Source organism: Danio rerio, chromosome 23 (assembly GCF_052040795.2).
Source record: "Danio rerio strain M-AB ecotype USA chromosome 23, GRCz13ab, whole genome shotgun sequence".
Classification (NCBI taxonomy): Eukaryota; Metazoa; Chordata; class Actinopteri; order Cypriniformes; family Danionidae; genus Danio; species Danio rerio.
Genome location: NC_141043.1, coordinates 11,284,718 through 11,306,999, shown reverse-complemented (window position 1 = coordinate 11,306,999; position 22,282 = coordinate 11,284,718). Strand labels below are relative to the sequence as shown.

The 22,282-nt window shown below is 34.4% G+C and overlaps 1 protein-coding gene across 2 annotated transcripts in view; it reads left to right on the top strand.

The window, feature by feature from the left end:
* The window catches only part of cntn3a.2 (contactin 3a, tandem duplicate 2), a 220,622-nt gene that overhangs the window by 186,890 nt on the left and 11,450 nt on the right, over positions 1–22,282 (top strand). For both annotated transcript variants that reach the window (XM_087306662.1, XM_087306663.1), the window contains exons 15-20: positions 505–663; positions 1,033–1,182; positions 3,828–3,898; positions 4,207–4,441; positions 13,553–13,662; positions 14,077–14,263. In XM_087306662.1, coding sequence (XP_087162788.1) covers positions 505–663; positions 1,033–1,182; positions 3,828–3,898; positions 4,207–4,441; positions 13,553–13,662; positions 14,077–14,263 — 912 coding nt within the window. The remainder of the gene's footprint in view (positions 1–504; positions 664–1,032; positions 1,183–3,827; positions 3,899–4,206; positions 4,442–13,552; positions 13,663–14,076; positions 14,264–22,282) is intronic.

The following is a 22,282-nucleotide window of genomic DNA, read 5'->3' as shown; positions in this document are numbered from 1 at the left end:
GAAAAAAATCTAAGATGTCTTCTTTATATATAACAATTACCTTTAAAGTGAGAAAGAAATGAGTGTCTGATCTTATAAAAGACATGCAGGACACAATGACCTGACCTGACAAAACCACAAACCATTATGCTTATATTTCTCCCCAAAAGCCTGTGAATTTGACAAAGGAAGACAATTCTTTGCACATTTTTAATTGGAAGAACCAATTAAAGCAGTGCAGAGAAATGCCTGCTTGCAGCTTTTCAAAAGAATTGTGTCGTAGCTGTTAAGAAAACAGCTCAAGCCTCGGAAAAGCTTTACTATGACTCTCAAAGAGATCTAGTGTTCCCACAAAAGCAACAGCTTAAAATGTAATAACACCTTTTAGAGACCCGACTTATATCACAGAGCTTAGTGGGCCGATAAGCGAAAGGCTTCCTGGCAGGAGGTGAGCGAGGTTAGGTGTCGGCGAAGGTAACTTCATCTCTAATTGCTAATTCGCCACTAATTGTCTGATTGAATCAGGTCCCCCAGGAGCTCCAGATGGTGTAACAGTGGAAGAGATCACGGACAGCACGGCTCAGCTTTCCTGGAGACCCGGCCAGGATAACGGCAGCCCCATCACAAGCTATATCATCCAGGCCAAGACGGCTTTCACAGTGGGCTGGCAAGCGGTGAACACGGGTAACAATACAGGATTAGCTAAAGCTAGTCAAGCGGAGCATCAATTCAGCGGGAGACTGAAATTACCATAGCACGTCTCATGTGCTTTTAAAAAAGAAGCTTATGCTTGCTTTGAGTGCATATAAGGGTCTCTAAGTCCTAACGCAAAATGACTTAATCTGGTCTCTTGCCCCGCTGTTCGAATTCATTGGAACAACATCCCACCCAGAAAGAGACATGGAATTGAATTTTTTTTTTCTTCTCTATGTTTCCTGACATTTCCGGCTTACTGTAAACATTGGCTCAAAATTGGGCTTCTGTTGTTGACTTTTCAGCGCTGTGTAATCCAGGTCTTTACGGTTAAACCGTGGCTTTTCTGTTTGCTTTCAGTCCCGGAGGTGATTGATGGCAATACCTTGACCGCGACGGTGGTGGATCTGAACGCATGGGTGGAGTTTGAGTTCCGAGTGCTGGCTAGAAACAGCGTCGGTGTGGGCGAACCGAGCCCTGCTTCTCTTAAAACAAGAACTGAAGATGCAGGTAAGACTCTGACGGTGTTCATTTATACACAATTAGAAATAAAAGTCTCATTAAAGTCAGACAAATATACTTCAAATTGTGTTTATATTCATTTAATTTAGGTAATTACATTCAGAGTTTATTTTACTTGATGAAAATAACAATTTAGTTGATGCAAGTGTGAAATAATTTTTAACATATGAACCAAAACATCAATATTAAACAAATCCAAGAGATATCCGTCATTTTTGTGTAAATGGAGTTGGGTGCCATGCCTGCTTTTTATTTTATTTATTTCTTGTAAAATCAGGCTTCATGACCAATTCAATTGAATGTTCATCATGATATGGGGACAAAAAGGACAATCTTTACTTTCGTTTCATGCTGATCTTAAGGTTTAGTCATTTATTGTTTGTATTTTAGTGCAGTTTTACAGAAATAGAACATTCACAACATGCCATTCTGACTTATTAGTTGACTTTTTAGTTGCATTAAAATACTTTTAACATATACCATTTGTAACATTACTAACTACAGTATAAACTATGAGAATTTATTTCTTAAGGGTGCAGAGATAAGGATAATTTGAGATTTTTTTTTTCATATAGAACAGGAAAGTCCAAAAAAAAAAAACAGGAGAAAAAAAAGTCATAGGTTGCATGTAAACAAATGCAGTATCCATCAATAAACAGAGCATATTTAAATTAGGAACTAAACTAGACACAACTAAGAAACTTAGCCAGTAGTCATAGGAATGAAGGGACATATATAAGTAGCATTCTCAACAAAAACCTCCATTTATTTGAACCATGCATTTACACATTAACATTTTGAGGGGATAAAAGACAAAGAACATAGTTGTTATGTATCTTTGTTAAACAATGCAAAGAGCAAAAAGGCAATTCAGGTGAATTAGTCATAGTTACTTGCATACATATTTGATGAGCAAAACAAAAAGCAGATTAGAAGACCATGTGAATGCAGATCATTTTAACAACATCGTCATCTATATGCTGACCTTTTGAAGGCACAACATGTACAATTTTTCAATCAATTTTGTAAAAATTTTTTCATAAAAATATTCTAAAACCACTAAAACTAGGGACATAAGTCTTGTAGGATATAATGTAGGAAAACAACAACTCCCATGATTCCACACTCGTTCACGGTATCATCAAACTAGGTCTTTGTTTTGAATACTGTCCATGCCCTCAAGTGGAGAAATGTATGTTCTGTGCTTTTAGAAAGCACAAAAGGAAAATAAAAATAGCAGAATTTAAATATCAGTGCATAGAATAACAAAAAACTACACTTAAGATACATAAAAAGTAACTACGGGAACAAATGAGTCCATACCTAGAATCTAAAAACAAACACACACTCTAACTCATTAAGGTTATTGTTAGTTAATATCTTGTGCAGCAAGTTTCCTAAGCATATTTTCAATTACAGTATGCTTCCCAGCAGGCACATGACGTCAACATGACGTTAGATTGACATTACACCCCAACATCTTGGGGACGTTAAATTTTAGGTTGGGTTTGGGTTGACGTTAGAACCAAACTTCAGGTTGACGTCAATGTCCAGCATTCAACCAAAAATCAATCAAATATCAACATCTGATGATGTTACAGCAGTCTTTCAGATGTTGGATTTTGATTGGCATACCTGACAAATGAATGTCAGTATTTGATGTCAATATGACGTTGGTTTCATATGTTGGCTAAACATTGTATTTTGGTCACTTTCCAACACAATCTAACATCAATCAAATATCAATGTCATTTGACGTTGTTATTGGACGTCAAAATAATGTCCTTAGACACTGACTAGACATTAAATTTTGGTCACCTGACATCACAACCTAAATATAACCTAATATTGACATCTTATGACATTATGTGCCTGCTGGGTTATATTTAAATAATTCATTTAATTACTGTGATGACATACATTTGCCACCATTTTCCATTTTAAAAAATTATCGAAATCATGAATCACTTTACGTTTTCGTCAGTAACTTTGTTGACTTGGTTAACAAGAAGCAAAAAAAAAAACTGCAAAATCATGTTTTGTTGGTAGTCCAAAAGTGAAATTGTTCTGATATAACCATTTGAGGATCAAATCATCAATGGACTTGCCAACATTTGCGATGTTTACATTGGCAAGCGAATGATAATTTCATTTTCCAAAGGTACATTGTGAACATAAACCGCATCAGTCAGCCAATCAGAACACAGCTTGCCAATTTGAGAAAGGGCTATCCAGTTTTACACATCAGATGGTCTCGTGGGTGTCCTGTCTGAAAGTGAATCCACCAATGTTTTAGTGGCCGCGTTCTTCAAAGATTCCATGATGAAGCGATACGATTTCAGTGCACTCGATGCTCAAGTGTCTCTTTGTACGTTATAGAATGAATTCTTCAAGCATTGTTGTTGAGAGACTGCTGGCAAATGGTGAAATTTACTAGAAACAAAGCCAGTTAACTCAGCCGCTGCCCACAGAATCTTTTAAAAGCAGTTGCTAAGGGACCAGAGCTTTGTTTCATTTGATACTGATAATGAGGCTTTGAGGAAAAGAAAAAGAAAAGAAACAATGAGCAAGGCGGGAGCTGTATCTCTATGCTGTATTGAATTTTTATTTTTGCTTTATTTTCTTGTACGCAGTTCCTGACACGGCCCCCACCGATGTCGGAGGTGGGGGTGGCTCCAAGTCAGAGTTAGTAATAACATGGGAGGTAAGTCATCTGTCTATATTATCACTCCCTCTGTGCGAGGTAATAGTTTTGGCTAATTAAAAGGAATTGAATGGGGTGTTTATTACCTCAGTCAAAGCCAAGCCTGTTTTCCATCTGGGCCCTTTACTCCCGTAATGGCATTCAATTCAGATTTGGTTGTATATTAGAAAGCGGCTCATTTGCGCTCTCCAGAGGTTGCATCACTTTGCGAAAACTGTGTGGGATTTGGAAAGGCACTGGGTGTGCACTTAAGGCTGAATCTGGTCTGTATGTTTTAATATCACTACAGTTTTTTGTTTCCCTCCCAGCCTGTGCCTGAAGACCTGCAAAACGGAGATGGTTTTGGCTACATCATCGCTTTCCGGCCGTTGGGGGAAGTCAACTGGACGCATGCTGTCACCTCTGTTCCGACGCAGTCCCGTTATGTGTACCGAAATGAGAGCATCCTGCCATTTTCTCCATTTAGCGTCAAAGTGGGCGCCTACAACACCAAAGGCCAGGGACCGTTCAGCCCTGTTACCATTGTGTTCTCGGCCGAGAATGGTGAGACTGTCAATCACATTGGGAAAAAGGCTACATTTTTCTCAATGGATTTCTCTTTTTTCTTTTTGTATTTATCCGTCTATTGTAAGGTGCATAACACTTTCAAAGAGCAGAGGCAGGAATTGATTCCTTTACCACCAGCACTTTATTATGTGCAGTGCTGAAAGAAAATGGCATTTTATAAGTAATCGTTAAGCAAAAGAGGCTAAAGATTTAGATTATATTATGTTGTATAATCTTATTGCTTTCTACAACACTACTGGTGCCAATTTTTTATGTTATTTTAGAAATATTTTTTTCATCAGAATGTGTATTTGTTCTCTTCTGCCAAAACTATCAAGTATTTTAACCATACAAAGCTTGTAAAAAATTATAGTTTTAGTCTTATTGGTTTTTAGCTGTAATTACATTGAAATAAATGAAAAGATGTTTATAAGAAATCCATTGCATTTTTAAGTTGGAGCCTAATTGTAACTTTGCTTTAACTAAATAAACATAAAATTAAATCTGTCCCAGTGTAGATTCCTGAGGAACAACTTCTTTTTCCCTTGGGCTTGTTTCCAGCATGCCAAAAGCAAAAAGAGATTTAGATTGTAGAATGTTTTTAAATAATTTAATTGGTTTCTCCAGCACAACTTGCCATTTTTCTGTTCTTTGAGAAATAGTTTTCTTAACCGAATTTATATTTGGGAATTTATTTGTTTGTTTATGTATTTCATTTAAAGAACCAATGTAGTAAATATCAGTGCTATCATTGCATTTTAAAAATGATAAGCTTTTAAAACAATAATATTTTAGTCTTATTGGTTTTAGCACTAATTACAGTATGTTGAAATTAATTAAAAGATGATAACAAGGAATCCATTGCAACTTTTAAAGTTTAGATTCATGAGCAACACCTTTTTTTTCTTGGGCTTGTTTCCAGCATGCCAAAAGCAAAGAGAGATTTAAATTCATTCATTCATTCCTTCATTCATTTTTTTGTTGGCTTAGTCCCTTTATTAATCTGGGGTCCCCACAGCGGAATGAACCGCCAAATTATCCAGCATATGTTTTACACAGCAAATGCCCTTCCAGCTGCAAACCAGTAGGAAACACTCCTCCACACTCAAACACTACGGCTTATTTAGTTTATTCAATTCACCCATACTGCATGTTTTTTTTTAACTGGGGGATACCGGAGCACCTGGAGAAAACCCACGTGAATACATGAAGAACGTACAAACTCCACACAGAAATGACAACTGACCCAACCGGAACTCGAACCAGCAACCTTCCTGTGTCGCCTTAGAATGTTTATAAATAATTTAATTGGTTTTTCTGACACAACTTGGCAATTTTCTGTTGTTTTAGAAACAGTATTCTTAACAGAATTTATATTCGAGACTTTATTTGTTTGTTTGTTTGTTTGTTTGTTTGTTTATGTATTTTATTTAAAGGACCAATTTAGATGCAATATCTCTTCTACCAACCCTATAAATATTAGTGCCGTCATCTCATTTTAAAAATACAAAGCTTTAAAAAACAATAATATTGTTAGTCTTATTGGTTTTTAGCTTAGATTTAGACTGTTTAGAGTAATGGACTGTTAAAGAGGAACCGTTTTAACTTTTAATGTTGGAGCCTAAGGGGCCGATCACACCAAACGCGCCATTATGTTCCAAAAAAGCAAGGTGCACCAAACTTTTTTGTTGACAAGAAAAAAAGAAACGTGTTGTGCTTTCTTATGTCGCTAGGCAATGACTGAATCAGCTGGGTATTGTGTGAAAGTGTTGCTGTTGATATTAATATAATTTTAATAACTAATAATATTGTGATATTCATGATTTGAAGTCATACAGCTCTGGATAACCCAAAACAGCAACAACAAGTGTCTCCTCCATCCTCAAAAGTCTCTCTTGTTGTCTTGACTACACAAACACGGCAGGCGCCTTAACGGAAACCCCGCCTCTGCTTTCATTTGATTGAAGTCTGAAAAAGATTCCAGAGACGTTATATGCTTTTTCCGCTCGGAGTCCACAGAGCGCAAGGTCAAATACGCGAGGCGCAGCAGGAGGTTAAAACATGAGGCACGCAGGGGGCATAAGCTGCGCACAAAATGCTCACTCTTCAAAAGAGGTGCCTCTCAATGCATAAACTGCATTCGGTGTGATTGGCCCCTAATTGCATCTTCTGGAACTACAGTACATAAACATACAATAAAATCTGCCCCAAAATAGATTCTTGAGGAACATGTTTTTAAGAAGAATGATCACAGCAAAGACAGGTTTAGATCATAGAAAGTTTTGAAATAATTTTATTAGAGGTATGAACCTACACATAACAGTTCGGTTACGATTATCATGTCATTGATTCAGTTCAATTCGATATCTTGGTGCATCACGGTGCATTTACGATGCTTTCCATACACCGTTTTATATTTTATAATATTTTGTGTTTTTTCACATCACAACAATTCTTGTATTAAAATGTATAAATATGGTTATATACTATTTGTAATACAATTTTGTCCTTTAATACAGTCAGTCAGATATATGAACAGTACCTTTATAAATTGAAGTACATGGACAGAACAACATGAGCATTTATAGCAAATAATCAAAACAAATATCCCGCTCACCTACTGGGCATTGTCTAGTGAGTCCGTTCTTACACCCCTATGATTGGTCATGCGTTCAACAGAAAGGGCTGCGATTGGCTTTAACGCTTTTGTCGCTGTTCACCCATGATAAACGGCAGCGACAATCACAGCTGATCCATTAAAATTCTGCAGACACGCACACGTGTCAATATCCAGAAGGATCGTTGTAACAGCGAAGAGGAGAGGAAAAGTCACACCAGCAGGTCAAATGGGCCTCAGAAAAGGGGAACTTTCACTTTCTCGATCGCAGTAAAATCAAGGCTTCTGCTGTAAGTGTCTGTGAAAGACATGCAGTGAAATTGAGCACAGTTTGTGAGTTTTTAAATAGTTGAAGTGTTGTAAATACTCGCGCTCACCTCCTTCGCCATAGTAAGCTACTGAGACATAGCGCAAATATGAGTAATGACATCAGTATATAATAACCGATTATGATCTATTACTAAACCAACACCAAATTGTCCGCGTCTGCATCGAAGAAACAATTAATTTTGACACCCCTAAATTTTATTGGTTTCTCGATGCAATGTGCAACAATTTCTTTTCTGTTTAACAAAGATTTACATTTTTTATCTAATATTAAAGGTGTATATTTGGCATTGTGCTAAATGATTATAAAACATATTTCGACCATATAGTGTTTTAAAAAATATTGGTTTCAACATTACGAGTGGCAATCTATGTTTGTTAATATATATATATATATATATATATATATATATATATATTTTTTTTTTTTTTTTTTTTTTTTTTGAAAATAAATATATTTGGTAATTTGCAAAATGGTGAAATGCTGAAACTTACAGTATATGATGTATAATTGTATTGGTTTTTCCAACAATATTGGTGGAAATGAACTGTAATTTTAACAGCAATTTACCATTTTCTTATAGGAGATACAAAAAAGGGCGATGCAGTGGCTTATTGGTTAGCTTATTGGTTAGAGTCCTGGCTGGGTCAGTTGCGATTTCTGTGTGTTTACATGTTCTACCCATGCTCGCGTGGGTTTCCACTGGGTGTTTCGGTTTCCTGCACAGTCCAAAGACATGCGCTATAGGTAAATTTAGTAAACTAAATTATCTGTATTGTATATGTGTGTGTGAATGAGTGTGTATGCATGTTTCCCAGTACTGGATTGCAGCTGGAAGGCCATCCGATGTGTATAACATGCTGGATATACTTGGCTGTTCATTCCACTGTGGCGACCCCTGATTAATTAAGGGATTAAGCTGAAGGAAAAATGAATGAATGAATGAATGAATTAATGAATGAACAGAAAAATTAATGATTTACAGATAGGTCAAGTTAAAAAGAGATGTAGATATTATAAACTTGGATAATACTGTTAGTTTCTTCCAATTTCCTGTTCTTTCAGGAGATATATTTGGTATTTTGAATCTCAAAGGCTCAGTTTTCCATTTATTGTAAGAGTAAAGCATGTACTGTAATGGCTGTGCGTAATGTTGTCCTGTAAATGTCAGGTGGTTTTAGCTCTGAAATGCCTTGAGTAGTGCGCTTAGCATTTGAAGCAGTGGTGTGAGAATCCTTCATCTAGTTAGTATCTGTTGGAGATGTGCTATTACAGTGCGGAGTGACGGGCAGATAGTGGAATGTCAGGAAGCTACAGCGTTAATTGAATTCTTGTACAGATATTATTCCTTTGTGTCACTCAACTATCCTATTAAATAAAAGCCGGTAATTTACTGTTATAGAGACAAAAGATTTTGCATCAGTCATTTACAAATGATTTTTCTCCAGCATCCAATTTGCGCATTGAAGATTGTGCTTCACATCTTGTCTCTACTCTTCTAATCTTGTCTTGTCTCTTCACTCCTCCTCTTGTCATTTTGTCTTCCTCTTTGTTGCATCCTACTTCACTTCTCGAAGTCTTGTTTCATTTTGTCTTGTTTACATCCCTTTTCATTCTCATTTCTGTTTCTCAAGTCTTGTCTCATTTCACTGTTTTTGTCTTGTCTCCTCTTTAGGGCTCTTACAACTCCAGATTTTGGCTACACACAGTATATTTCATGTTTTATTTCTTCTATGGTCTTGTCTATTGTCATTTGTTGTCTGCTTTTTCTATCCGCTGGTTCGTTGTCTTAATTTTTTCATCCTTTTTCATTTTTAGTCATCTCTTGTATTCTATTCTGTTCTTGTCCTGCCACATCTCATTTCATCTCATCTCTTTTCTTTTAGTCTTGTCTCATTTTCTCAAAATCTCATATTCTCTTTTCTTTTTTCAGTAGATTTTTAGCATCTCTTGTTGTGTCTTTTGTCTCTTCTTATCTCTTCGGATTTCTTCCATCATCTTTTTCCTTCGCCTCAAATGTTTGTTTTGTCTCGTTTTGGTCTCATTCTCTCGTGGTCTTGTCTCTTGTCTTGTCTATTCTCATTCAACTACTGTAGTCTTGTTTATATCTATCTTCATTCCATCTTCTTTTGATCTCTTCTCTTTCTGTCTAACTTCTCTACTTTTTCTGTCTAATGCTATCTTGTCTCTTCTCATCTTGTCTCTCCTGTTTTTTTTTTGTTGTTGTTGTTTGTTTGTTGTTTGTTTTCCAGTCTCGTCTCATTTCATCTCGTCTTTTTTCTTCAATTTGTCTCATTTTCTCACCATCTCTTATTCTCTTTCCTTGCTTTTTTCTTTTTCGTTGAACCTTTAGCATCTTGTTATGTCTTGTTTTGTATCTTCTCATCTCTTTTGATTTATTCCATCTTTTTTCGCCTCTATCATTTTAGTTTTGTCTCATTTGAATCTCATTCTCTTGTGGTCTTGTCTCTTGTCTCATCTATTCTCATTCAGATTGTCTTGTTTACATCTCTCTGAAATCCATTCTCTTTCAGTCTCTCATTTTTCTGTCTTCATGCCATGTTGTCTCTCCTATTTCTTCTTGTTGTTCAGTCTAGTCTCATTTTATCTTGTCTCTTTTTTTCAGTCTTGTCTCATTTTCTCATAATCTCATATTCTCTTTTCTTTTTCAGTGGACTTTTAATATTGTTGCATCTTGTTTTGTCTCTTCTGATTTCTTCTATCATCTTCTTTTTTTGCCTCAATTGTTTTGTCTTATTTTTGGTCTCATTCTCTCGTGGTCTTGTCTCTTGTCTCATCTATTCTCATTCAGTTTATCTTGTTTACATCTCTCTTCATTCCATCTTCTTTTGGTCTCTTCTCATTCTCTTACTTCATGCCATCTTGTCTTTTCTCATCCTGTCTCTCCTGTTGTTTTTTCTTGTTGTCCAGTCTCATCTAACTTCATCTCATCTCCTTTCTTTCCATCTCGTCTTTTCTCATTTTCTCCTCTAAACTCTGCTTGTCTTGTCTTTTTTCATCTCGTCTCATTTCTGATATTTTTATCTTGTCTTGTCTCATCTTTTCTCATCTTGTCTTCTTTATTGTGTCTCTTAATCTCATCTTTTCTCATCTTCTCTTCTCATCTGTGCTTGTCTTGTCTCTTTTTCATTTTATCTTGTCTCATCTCAATTCTGATCTTTTCATCTTGTCTTGTCTCATCTGTTCTCATCTTATCTTTTTATTGTGTCTCTTAATCTGTATTTTTCTCATCTTCTCTCCTCAACTCTACTTATCTTGTCTCTTTTCATCTCATCTAATCTCATTTTAATCTATTTATCTTGTCTTGTCTCATCTGTTCTCATCTTGTCTTTTTATTGTCTTTTCATCTTGTCTTTTCTCATCTTCTCTTCTCAACTCTTCTTGTCTTGTCTCTTCTCATCTTATCTCATCCCATCTCGTTTCTGATTTTTTAAACCTGTCTTGTCTCATGTGTTCTCATCTTGTCTTTTTATTATGTCTCTTCATCTCATCTTTTCTCATTTTCTCCTCTAAACTCTGCTTGTCTTGTCTCTTCTCGTCTCATTTCATCTCATTTCTGATCTTTTTATCTTGTCTTGTCTCATCTGTTTTGATCTTGTCTTTTTTAATGTCTCTTCATTTTGTCTTTTCTCCTCTTCTCTTCTCACTATACTTGTCTTTTTTATCTCATTTCATTTAATCTCATTTCTGATCTTTTTATCTTGTCTTGTCTCATCTGTTCTCATATTGTATTTTATTATGCCTTTTCATCTCGGCTTTTCTCATCTTTTCCTCTCAACTCAACTCTACTTGTCTTGTCTCTTTTCATCTTGTCTCATTTAATTTCAGATTTTTTTATCTTGTCTTGTCTCATCTGTTCTCATCTTGTCTTTTTATTATTTCTCTTCATCTTGTCTTTTCCCATCTTCTCTTCTCAACTCTACATGTCTCTTTTTATGTCATCTTGTCATCTAATTTCTGAACTTTTCATCTTGTCTTGTCTCATCTGTTCTCATCTTGTCTTTTTATTGTGTCTCTTAATCTTGTCTTTTCTCATCTTCTTCTTAACTCTGCTTGTCTTGTTTCTTTTCATTTTATCTAGTCTCATCTCATTGCTGATCTTTTCATTATGTCTTGTCTTATCTGTTCTCGTCTTGTCTTATCTGGTCTCTTCTCTTTTCATCTCTTCTTGTCTCATCTTTGCTCATCTTGTCTTTTTTGTGTCTCCTCTTCTTGACCTTTCTCATCTTGCCTCTTTTTGTCTTGTGTTTTTAATCCTGTCTTGTTATCTTGTCTTTTCTCTTCTCAGCTGTACTTATCTCATCACTTCTTCTTTCATCTCCTTTTTATTTAAGCTTGTCTAATTTCATCCCACCTTTTTTATTGTGTCTCCTTTTTTATATTTTCTCCTCTTGTCTCTTCTCTTTTTGTCTTTTATCATCACTTCTCATCTTGTCTTTTTTTGTCTCCTTGCTCTGTCTTTTCTCATCTTGTCTCTTCTCAGCTCTACTTGTTTCATCTCATCTCTTTTCTTTTTATATTGCTTTGTCTCGTGTCTTATCTTCTCATTTTTTGTCTCCTATCTTCTCTTGATTTGTCTTTTAGCTCTTTTTGTCTTGTCTTGTCCTATCTCGTCTCTTCTCTTTTTTGTCTTGTCTCATCTCTTCTCATCTTGTCTTTTTTTTGTCTCTATATTTTGTCTTTTTTCATTTTGTCTCTTCTCAGCTCTACTTGTCTCATCTTTTTTATTTTTATATTGCTTTGTCTCATCTCTTTTTTTGTCTTCTATCTTCTCGTCTTGATTTGTCTCATAGCTCTTTTTGTCTTGTCTCATCTCATCTCATCTCTTCTCTTTTTTGTCTCATCTCTTTTCATCTTGACTTTTTTTGTCTCCTTATTTTGTCTTTTCTTGTCTTGTCTCTTCTCAGCTCTACTTGTCTCATCTCTTTTCTTTTTTTATTGCTTCGTCTCATCTCTTATCTTCTCATTTTTTGTTTCCTATCTTCTTATCTTGATTTGTCTCTTAGCTCTTTTTGTCTTGTCTTGTCTTGTCTTGTTCCATCTCGTCTCTTCTCTTTTTTTCTTGTCCCATCTCATCTCCTCTCTTTTTTGTCTCATCTCATCTCTTTTCATCTTGTCCTTTTTTGTTTTGTCTCCTTATTTAGTCTTTTCTCATTTTGTTTCTTCTCAGCTCTACTTGTCTCATCTCATCTCTTTGTTTTATAATTCTTTGTCTCGTGTCTTATCTTCTCATTTTTGTCTCCTCTCTTCTTATATTGATTTGTCTTTTAGCTCTTTTTGTCTTGTCTTGTCCAGTCCCATCTCGTCTCTTATTTTTTGTCTTGACTCATCTCATCTTGTCTCTTTTTGGTCTTGTCTCATCTCTTCTCATCTTGTCTTTTTTGTTTTGTCTCCTCAATCTGTCTTTTCTCGTCTTGTCTCTTCTCAGCTCAACTTGTCTTATCTAATAATAATTAATATATAATATATATAATATATATATATATATATATATATATATATATATATATATATATATATATATATATATATATATAGCTTTGTCTCATCTCTTACCTTCTCATTTTTATCTCCTATCTTCTCATCTTGATTTGTTATTTCTTTTCGTCTTGTTTCATCTCGTCTCTTCTCTTTGTCTCGTCTCATCGCTTCTCATCTTGTCTTTTTTGTTTTGTCTCCTCAATCATTTTTGTCTCCTCAATCTGTCTTTTCTCGTCTTGTCTCAGTTTAATTTTTCTTATCTAATGTTTTTTTTCTTTTTATCTTGCTTTTTCTCATCTTTTACCTACTCATTTGTGTCTTCTATCTTCTCATGTTGATTTGTCTCTTAGCTCTTTTTGTTTTGTCTCATCTCATTTCTTTTTATTTTGTCTTGTCTCATCTCTTCTCAATTTGTATTTTTGTAATTTCTCCTTACCTTGTATCTTTTCATCTTGCTTTGTCTCATCGCTCCTCATTTTGTAATTTTTCTTTCTCCTCATCTATCTCTACTCATCGCTTTTGTTTTCATCTTTCTTCTTTTCTCATTTTCTCTCAGCTTATGTTATCTAGTCCCAGCTTGTCTGGTATCATCCCGTCTCTTTTCCTCTCTTCTGTCTTTATTCATTAATCTTTTTTTCTCTCTTTTTATCTTTCCTCTCAGAACCCAGTGGTGTTCCAGACGGCGTGTGGGCCAGAAGCATCTCCGCCACTGAAATTGAAGTGAGCTGGCACATCCTCAGCGTTTCAACAGAAAGAGTGTTGGGCTATGAGGTGCGTCCCTCCTTCTAAATGGAAATGACTCTCTGTCCGTTTTTTGAAATGCACCATGGCTTCTGTCAGAGCCTGTCATCTCCCACGCTGCACCTCAAAGTTCCTTCTGTACCCATGGAAACGCTCCATTTGGAAATAAGAATAGGGTTCACGGTTCTTACCGTATGCATAGGAGGCCCTCACTGCAGTATGGGCGAAAAAAATGACTCGCCTTTATCCTTTTTGAGGACACAGAGAACACATTACACATTCCTCTATGAAACTCTTCATCCATGTCACCCCAAACCCACAGTGTGGAGATATAAAATAAAAGAGTGAAATCCTCCTGTATAATGCTTCCTGCACTGAAAATAATGGCAGCGTAGCATTATATCTGTGAGACTTTTGTTTTCTCTCTCTTGCTTTTAAAATCAGGTGGTGTACTGGGAGGACGATACAAAACCAGAGACCATGGGCAAAGTCAGGGTGTCTGCCAATCAGGACAAGGTGAACATCAGTGGTCTGAGAGGATACACGCAGTATTTCCTGACAGTGAGCGCTTTCAACACAGCGGGTACTGGTCCCCTGTCTCCAACCATCAATGTGACCACTAAAAAGTCCCGTGAGTATACCCTTGGTGAAGCAATTCATTCAGTTGGAATTTGTTGGAATAAAAGATGATTATTTGCTTTTTTTCAGGTAATGTACTGTATTTAGAATTGTCAGATTTGTTGTTGAACAGGATATTGAAATCAAAACGGAGCCATTCATTCATTCAATAATTTTCTTTTCGGCTTAGTCCCTTTAATAATCAGGGATCGCCACAGTGGAATGAACCGCCAACTATATCCAGCATATGTTTTACACAGCCGATGCCCTTCCAGCTGCAACCCATCACTTGGAAACATCCATACATTCTTAGTAACAGACATACACTATGGAAAATTTAGCTTACCCAATTCACCTATAGCGCAAACTTTTGGACTGTGGGGGAAACCAGAGCACTCGGAGGAAACCTACGCAAACACAGGGAGAACATGCAAACTCCACTGAGCCAATTGTGCTACCCATTGCACCACTGTAACACCATGACAAAGCCATGTTTTGTATTATTTTTACATATTTACATGCAGTATTAGGATAATACATTACAAGTAACGCGAGTTACATAATAATATAACTTTAAGTATTAAGTAAAGTAACGCATTGCTTTAAAAAAAAAAAAATTTTAATATCACTAAAAGTAATAATTAGGCATGTCCCAATCAGTTTTTTATGCTCTCGAGTCGAGTCTGAGTCATTTGATTTTGAGTATTTACCGTTACCGAAACCCGATCCGATACTTCTCTAATACACAAAAAAAGAATAAAGAAGAGCGAAAAAACAGATTAAGGATGATCCTTATTTTTTATTTAATTTACCTTATTTTAACATTCAACAACTCTGTTATCAAGCAGAGCATTTCTGTGAGGTAGCTTAAACAATCAAGTAAAAAATGACTTAATTTCTTCACTTTTGGATTTTAGTGCAACAGTAAACATATATAAAATAATTTAATATAAAAACAAATAGTATTTTAATCAACTTAAAATACCCAAGTTTACATATATCAAAGTTTGCTATCACAATAGCTCCTTTCACACAGTGATACCTGTAAATATCCAGAAAATTTCCGGAATGACTTTACCAGAAAATTAAAAAGCTTTGCTCACACATGCGAGGATGTTACAGAATTTTTCCAGAAAAGACCATTCAAGCATTCATTTCAAAATACAGGTAAATTCTGACATCATTACCAGAAATTACCTCTAAACAACTGCACTTGTTGTAATTGTAAACATTTGACCACATTACAAACTCTATGAATGAATAAGTATTGTGAACAACTTCGATGAAAGCATATAGAGAAACACTTTTACATGTCAAAATGTTCATAAAATGTGTGTGTGCTGCTTCATGTGCACACGCGTCAGAGCTTAAAGTTAAACAAACGATGGCTTATCATAAGCATTTTATAGATCATTTTTACACAGTTGGCATTAAGAAGGAATATTGAAACGTTATCTGACTAACATTTAGCAGCTAAATGTGACTGGAAAAATATTCAAAGATTTTTTTTTTCCTTAACAGCATGGATGTGAATGTATCTGAATGTTCTGATTGGCTGGAGTAGATGTCTTACGTCAGCGCATTCTAGACGTGAACGCGCTCTTTCCGGCAATCTTCCTTCTGCTTTCACACAGTGCAGCATTCCGGCAAATTACCGGTAATGTTACAACTTCTCCTTCCGGAAAATAGCCGGAACGAATTTACCAGTATTTTCAAAAAGGGCCTATTCACACATACAGACCTTTCCGGACAATTGCCGGTAATTTTCCAGAAAAATCTGTATGTGTGAAAGGGGCTAATGTTGTTGTCATCAACTTTATAATACCTCCAGACCGCAGACATCTGCACTTTCCGCTTCTAGCTGCTTCCGTGTTTTCTATTTTTATATATATATATACATATATATTTGAGTCCTGATCAGGAGGTCAAGTGATCGGATCTGGACATCCCTAGTAATAATAGTAGCAATAATAACCTCCAAGATTATTGGTTTGCCTCTGTGGAGTCTAGCAGAGTTACATGAACAGCAGATGATAAGGAAAATTATAAGAAAATGTGTGATATGAGATGTGAGAAGTTTTTTTTTCGTACTCTTGCCCTCTGGAAAAAGGTATAGAAACATTAAGGGCTCTATTTTGACGCACCCATGTGCAAAGTGCAAAGCGCAGGGCGCAAACGCATTAGGGGTGTGTCAGAATACACTTTTGCTAATATAAGGACGGAAAATCCACTTTGCGCCGTGGCGCATGGTCTAAAAGGGTCGGCTTATTTTCTTAATGAGTTATAGGTGTGCTTTGAAAATAAACCAATCAGATTCTCATCTCCCTTTCTCTTTAAGAGTCAGTTGCATCGCGCCATAGCCCATTTGATATTTACATGACGACTTCGTAAGTTGAAAAACTGAACACTTCACTAGCAAGAAAACAGTTAAACAGAGCGTCTGCAGCACGAGGATGAGAGATGAGCCAATTCTCATTATCTACATTCATTTTCACTCTCGTGGATAGGGAAACCTTGTACACAAAGACATCAATTAGCCTATAAATAATTAATCTCGTTTGCTAAGCGCAAAGATTTGTTTCAAAACTAATTCTTCAGTTCTAATTTCCAGCAAACGAATAAATGAACAACAATAACGAAGTGTGGTCAAAAAATGAGTTATACCCAAATACACATGCTGTGCAGGTCTAAAACCTGACAGCTGGGCAAATCTAAGCTTGTTTTTAATAAAACAAATATAAATATGGATATAATAAATAATACTGTTAATAATAATAGCATAATACAAAAGCCAATTGTTAAGAATAAACTGAAAAAGACCCCTGAGATGAAGAAGGCATGACGGCAGTAGTTTTTTTTTTTATTTATGTAGGCTAGAAAATAATATGTTTTGTAATATTTTAATCCTTTATATTTATATCACATATATATCCTTATATATATATATATACATATATAAACAGCGTGACGCAAAACGTCTAAACGACTCTTGCTCCAAGCTGAAACTAGCATACAACAATTGTGTCGTGCCTTGCGCCACATTGCGCTCTAAATGCTCTTCTAATAGATATAAATTTACTTTTGTTCCTGAGGCAATAAGGCTTTATAAACTTACAGTACATTTTAGTAAGTTTTACTTTTTTAATGTAGGGATCTTTCCTTGTAGCTGTTTTTATTTAGTTTTATATTGTTTGCAAATGATTTATCTCTTTATGTCCTAGTTGTATCATGATGCTACTGCCCTAATTTAATTGCCCCTGCTGGGATTATTAAAGTTGTTAAACTTGTATTTGAGTTACATTTTTAAAAATGTATGCTTTTTTTGTAACCAATTTGCTTAAATAAAATTAGTGTAATCATGTTGAATCACACTCCAATGAGAGAATGAGGTCAGACAGAAACCAAGATGGCAGAGCCTTACATTTCTGTGATGAAAGTATTCTCATTATTTTAAACACATGAAAGAACAGGGGAATGTATCAAAGGACAGTGATTTTACTGACCTAAAAGTAACTCAAAAGTAATGTAAAAAAGTTTTTTAAAAAAATAAACAATTACTTTCCATAAACAGTTACTAAGTATCGCTACTAGTTACTTTTTTGGGGAGTACCTCAATATTGTAATGCATTACTTTCAAAATTAACTTTCCCTAACACTGTTTACATGTACAATGTACATCTATGTGACCACAAAAATAAATTACATTCTGCATTATCTAAATGCTGTATAAATAGGCTTTACGTTGGTTTATACTTTATTAGGATAGGACAATATCTTATTCAAAGGAATTATTTACAATTCTGGTTCAAAAAATTAGGTCCAAATTATCCCCAAAAAATTGTACAAATTATGTTCTTAGCAATGTACATTACTATTTGAAATTATATATTTTTATCATAAAACGAAAATATTACATATTGCTGATCTGCAGCTCAAGAAAAGTTTCTGTGTGTAATTATCAATATTGAGAACAACTGCTATGACTTAAGTTTTCTTCATTAAATTCCTTAGTTGAACGTTTGAAAGATCATTTATTTTAATTAGAGAGGTTTTGTAACATGAGAAATGCATTTACAGTCATTTTCGATCAATTAATTTGTCCATGCCTAAGAAAAATGAATGTATCACTGATACAGAGTTCAATAACAAACATTTAACACTTTAAATACAGTTTACATAATGTCACTTCATTTTGAATTACCACAGTCTTGGACAAGTCATTGATTAGAAACAACACTCATTCTAATGCTTTGTTATTTTTGTAATGTGTCAGAAAAACGCTCACACTGAACATACTTTACACATTTTTCACTATATATTTATACAAAACTAACAATATCTATCCATTCCAATACACCCACATAACTATAATTGCATCATTTTATTCATTTAGCCTGCAGTGCTCAAAAGCAGAAAGCAAGAAAAGCATTTGCTCCATAGGTCAAACCTGAGAAAATGGTGTCAAAATAATAACTTATTTATATGTTTATTTATTTATTTATTTATTTATTTATTTTAAATGCTTAAAAATTTGAAGTATTACTATCGACATGAAAACATATGAACTAAGAATAAATGCTGCTTTTGTTTGTTTTTGTTTGTTTTATTGGGTTTTTAATTGGTTTTCAGTTGTAGAATTCGTGTCCTTATGGTGCTGCATGTGACTATTTAATGTGCGTAATATAAAATAGTTTATTGACACTTTTGATTGATTGATTGATTGATTGATTGATTGATTGATTGATTGATTGATTGATTGATTGATTGATTGATTGATTGATTGATTGATTGATTGATTGATTGATTGATTGATTGATTGCATTAAAAGGGGTCATATGATCTTTGGGTCTTTGAAGTGTTGCAGTTGTTCCTGCATAGAAAGAATCCATAAAGTCTCAAACCCAAAGATATATTCTTTCTAACAGAAGCCCCAACGTTGTGGAGACTCTTTCTGTTTTGTTGGTCAAGAAAAAAACTGCTATTTTTGTAAAATAAAACCTTACTAATCTGTTAGAGATGGTAGTCATGGTAGATTTGTTTAAAATAGATCATCTGCATTTTCTGGATCATACTCTGCTTTGAAATTTTAATGAGAGGCATAACATATCTGGCACAATCTTAAAGTACTCAGCCAATCACAACACCAATCAGAGCAAACAGTGCTTTTCTGAACCACGAGCTTTCTGAAAGCATTTTAATCACATAAATGCCTTGCAATTACACCAAATACAAAGAATTTTTATTTTAAACTGTAAAAACATCATTTGACCTTTAACAAAGCCAACATTATTAATCAAGGAATAAATTAATTAAAATGTAAAAACATCCAAAAGGATGTGCAAGTTTCAAAGATTTTTCATTCTGCTCTTTTTCTCACACATTGTAAGAATAAAGCTGAAAAGTAGGGTCATCAAAATGTTCAACTTTGGTACCGACTGACACAAAAATTTATGTTAATGTCCTTTCCACTAACATTGATAACATTCTTAAAGGGATAATTCACCCCAAAAAACGCAATCATTTACTCACCCTTCACTTCTCACAAACCTGTTTCAGATTCTTAACCACAAAATAAGTTTTAGAAAAATGTTGTAAACCTGTAATCATCAACTTCAATAGTATTAATTTGTTCTACTGTACATGTCAGTGGTTACAGGTTTCTTGCATTTTTCAGAATAGCTTATTTTGTTTTCAACAGAAAAAGGAAACTCACTAAAGGGATAAAAACCATTTAAGGCAAGTAAATTTAAATGTCATGGTGACCTATCCCTTTAACACCACTGATTGGCCATAATGTTCATGTGTTCAATAGCCAATTAGCAGTGTTTAACAACATGCTCAACAGCGCTCAAACAATAGAGGAAAACTGATTTTTTTTAATATCAAAGTTTTTTTGACAACCCTATTCAAAAGGACCTAATAATAAGAAAGTTGTGTGCTATATATTTACATAAACTCAAAAAATAGCTTTTTTTGTCTATATTGAAGTGTGACCAGTTTTGTTGTACAAAATTTGTTGTACAGTGTCACAAAAATATGGTATATTGACATTAGTAGCCTTAATCTATATGCCTTAATCTAAATGATATATAGCTGAGGATTTTCACGTCAATATATCATAAATCTAATAAAATACAATTTATTAAATTATGCTATTCACCTTATTCTTCTTGTATGGGCACATTATTCTACTTTGTCTGTATAGTCATGCAAACACTTGTTTGTAAAGCAAGTAGTTTGACCGTTTTCTGGCAATTATTATTATTCGTAGTCATTTCTCCTATGGGCAACTAAAACAATAATGAAAATGGGTGCACTTCCGCGTTGAAGAATAAGGTCAATATCTACATGAGCTGTATTCCATCTAGCTAATAAAATACAATTAATGTATAATTTAATAAATAATAGAAATACTTCTTGTTAACTTTCAATCGCAGCTGTATTCTTTCCTGAAACTACAGCGGCGCCCATTAACTGTCATGCAGCAAATAATACCATCATTGCCAAAAAAATATATGTTATATCATGTATCTGGATTCAGAGTATCATAAATTTTACAATATAATGAGAACATTTGTCGATATTTACAGTAAAGACCAAAAAGAAACAAAATGAGATATATATATATATATATATATATATATATATATATATATATATATATATATATATATATATATATATATATATATATCATATATATATATATATATATCATTGGTGCTGGTTGGTCACTTGAAAAACTTGACGTGTCACCATGGGAAACACAATAGATTACAAGTAACGGTCAGAAAAAAACTCACGAGGAGGGTCAGCTGGAGTATTTAATTACTATTTTTTGAGTGTACAGTTAAAGTCAGAATTATTACAACACCCTTTGATTTTTTTTTTTTTTTTATATTTCCCAAATGATGTTTAACAGAGCAAGGAAATTTTCACAGTATGTCTGATAATATTTTTTCTTCTTGAGAAATTCTGATTTGTTTTATTTTGGCTAAAATAAAAGCAATTTCTTATTAAAAAAGACATTTTAAGGTCAAAATTATTAGCCCCTTTAGGCTGTATATATTTTCGATAGTCTAGCGCAGGGGTTCCCAAACTCTTCAGCCGGCGATGCCCAAAATAACAATACCAGTGACTCACGACCCCCAAAATCCTCTGAGGTGGTTATAAAACAGAAACCTTGCATGCAATGGCGGACACACACCAATAGACCCAAGTCTATTCTTTGTTGATTTTTTTAAATGTATGTCAGTGCTGTAAATGTGCCAGAAAGTTTAACCTGGTGTTATAAAATCAATCTGCTGCATCTGACGCTATTGCTGTGTCTTTAATAAAATGTAATTATCCCAGGGATTGCAATCCAATAGAACTAGTAACTAAGCTTCTATAAGCTACACTATATAGAGTAGTATGTAGTAAAATGACTATTTTTTCTTTTCAGTTGGTTATGGATAAAATATGGTAATTCTTATGGTTTAAAGAAAAAAAATAAAAAGATTTTTGGAAATCATCAGGCACCCCCCCCCCCCCCCCCTTCATTTGTCCTGCTACCCATTAGGGGGTCCTGACCCCCACTTTGTCCACAGAACAAACCATCATTATACAATAACTTGCCTAGTCACCCTAACCTGCCTAGTTAACCTAATTAACCTAGTTAAGCCTTTAAATGTCACTTTAATCTGTTAAGAAGTGTCTTAAAAAATATCTAGTAATATTTTTTTACTGTCATAAAAAAATGTAAAAAAAATAATAATAATTAATCAGTTATTAGAGATGATTTATCAAAACTATTATGATTAGAAATGGGTTAAAGAAATTTTCTTTCCGGTAAACAGAAAATGGGGGAAAAATAAACAGGGGGACTAATATTTCAGGGGGCTAATAATTCTGACTTCCAACTGCATGTGCAGTGTTAAAAATGTTCTCCACAATTTCTTCATGTTGTCCCGACACAAATTCATTAAGTTACCTTAATAATTTCTACAAATTTAAGTTTATTGAACATAAAACGATTTAGATGTCCCAAAAC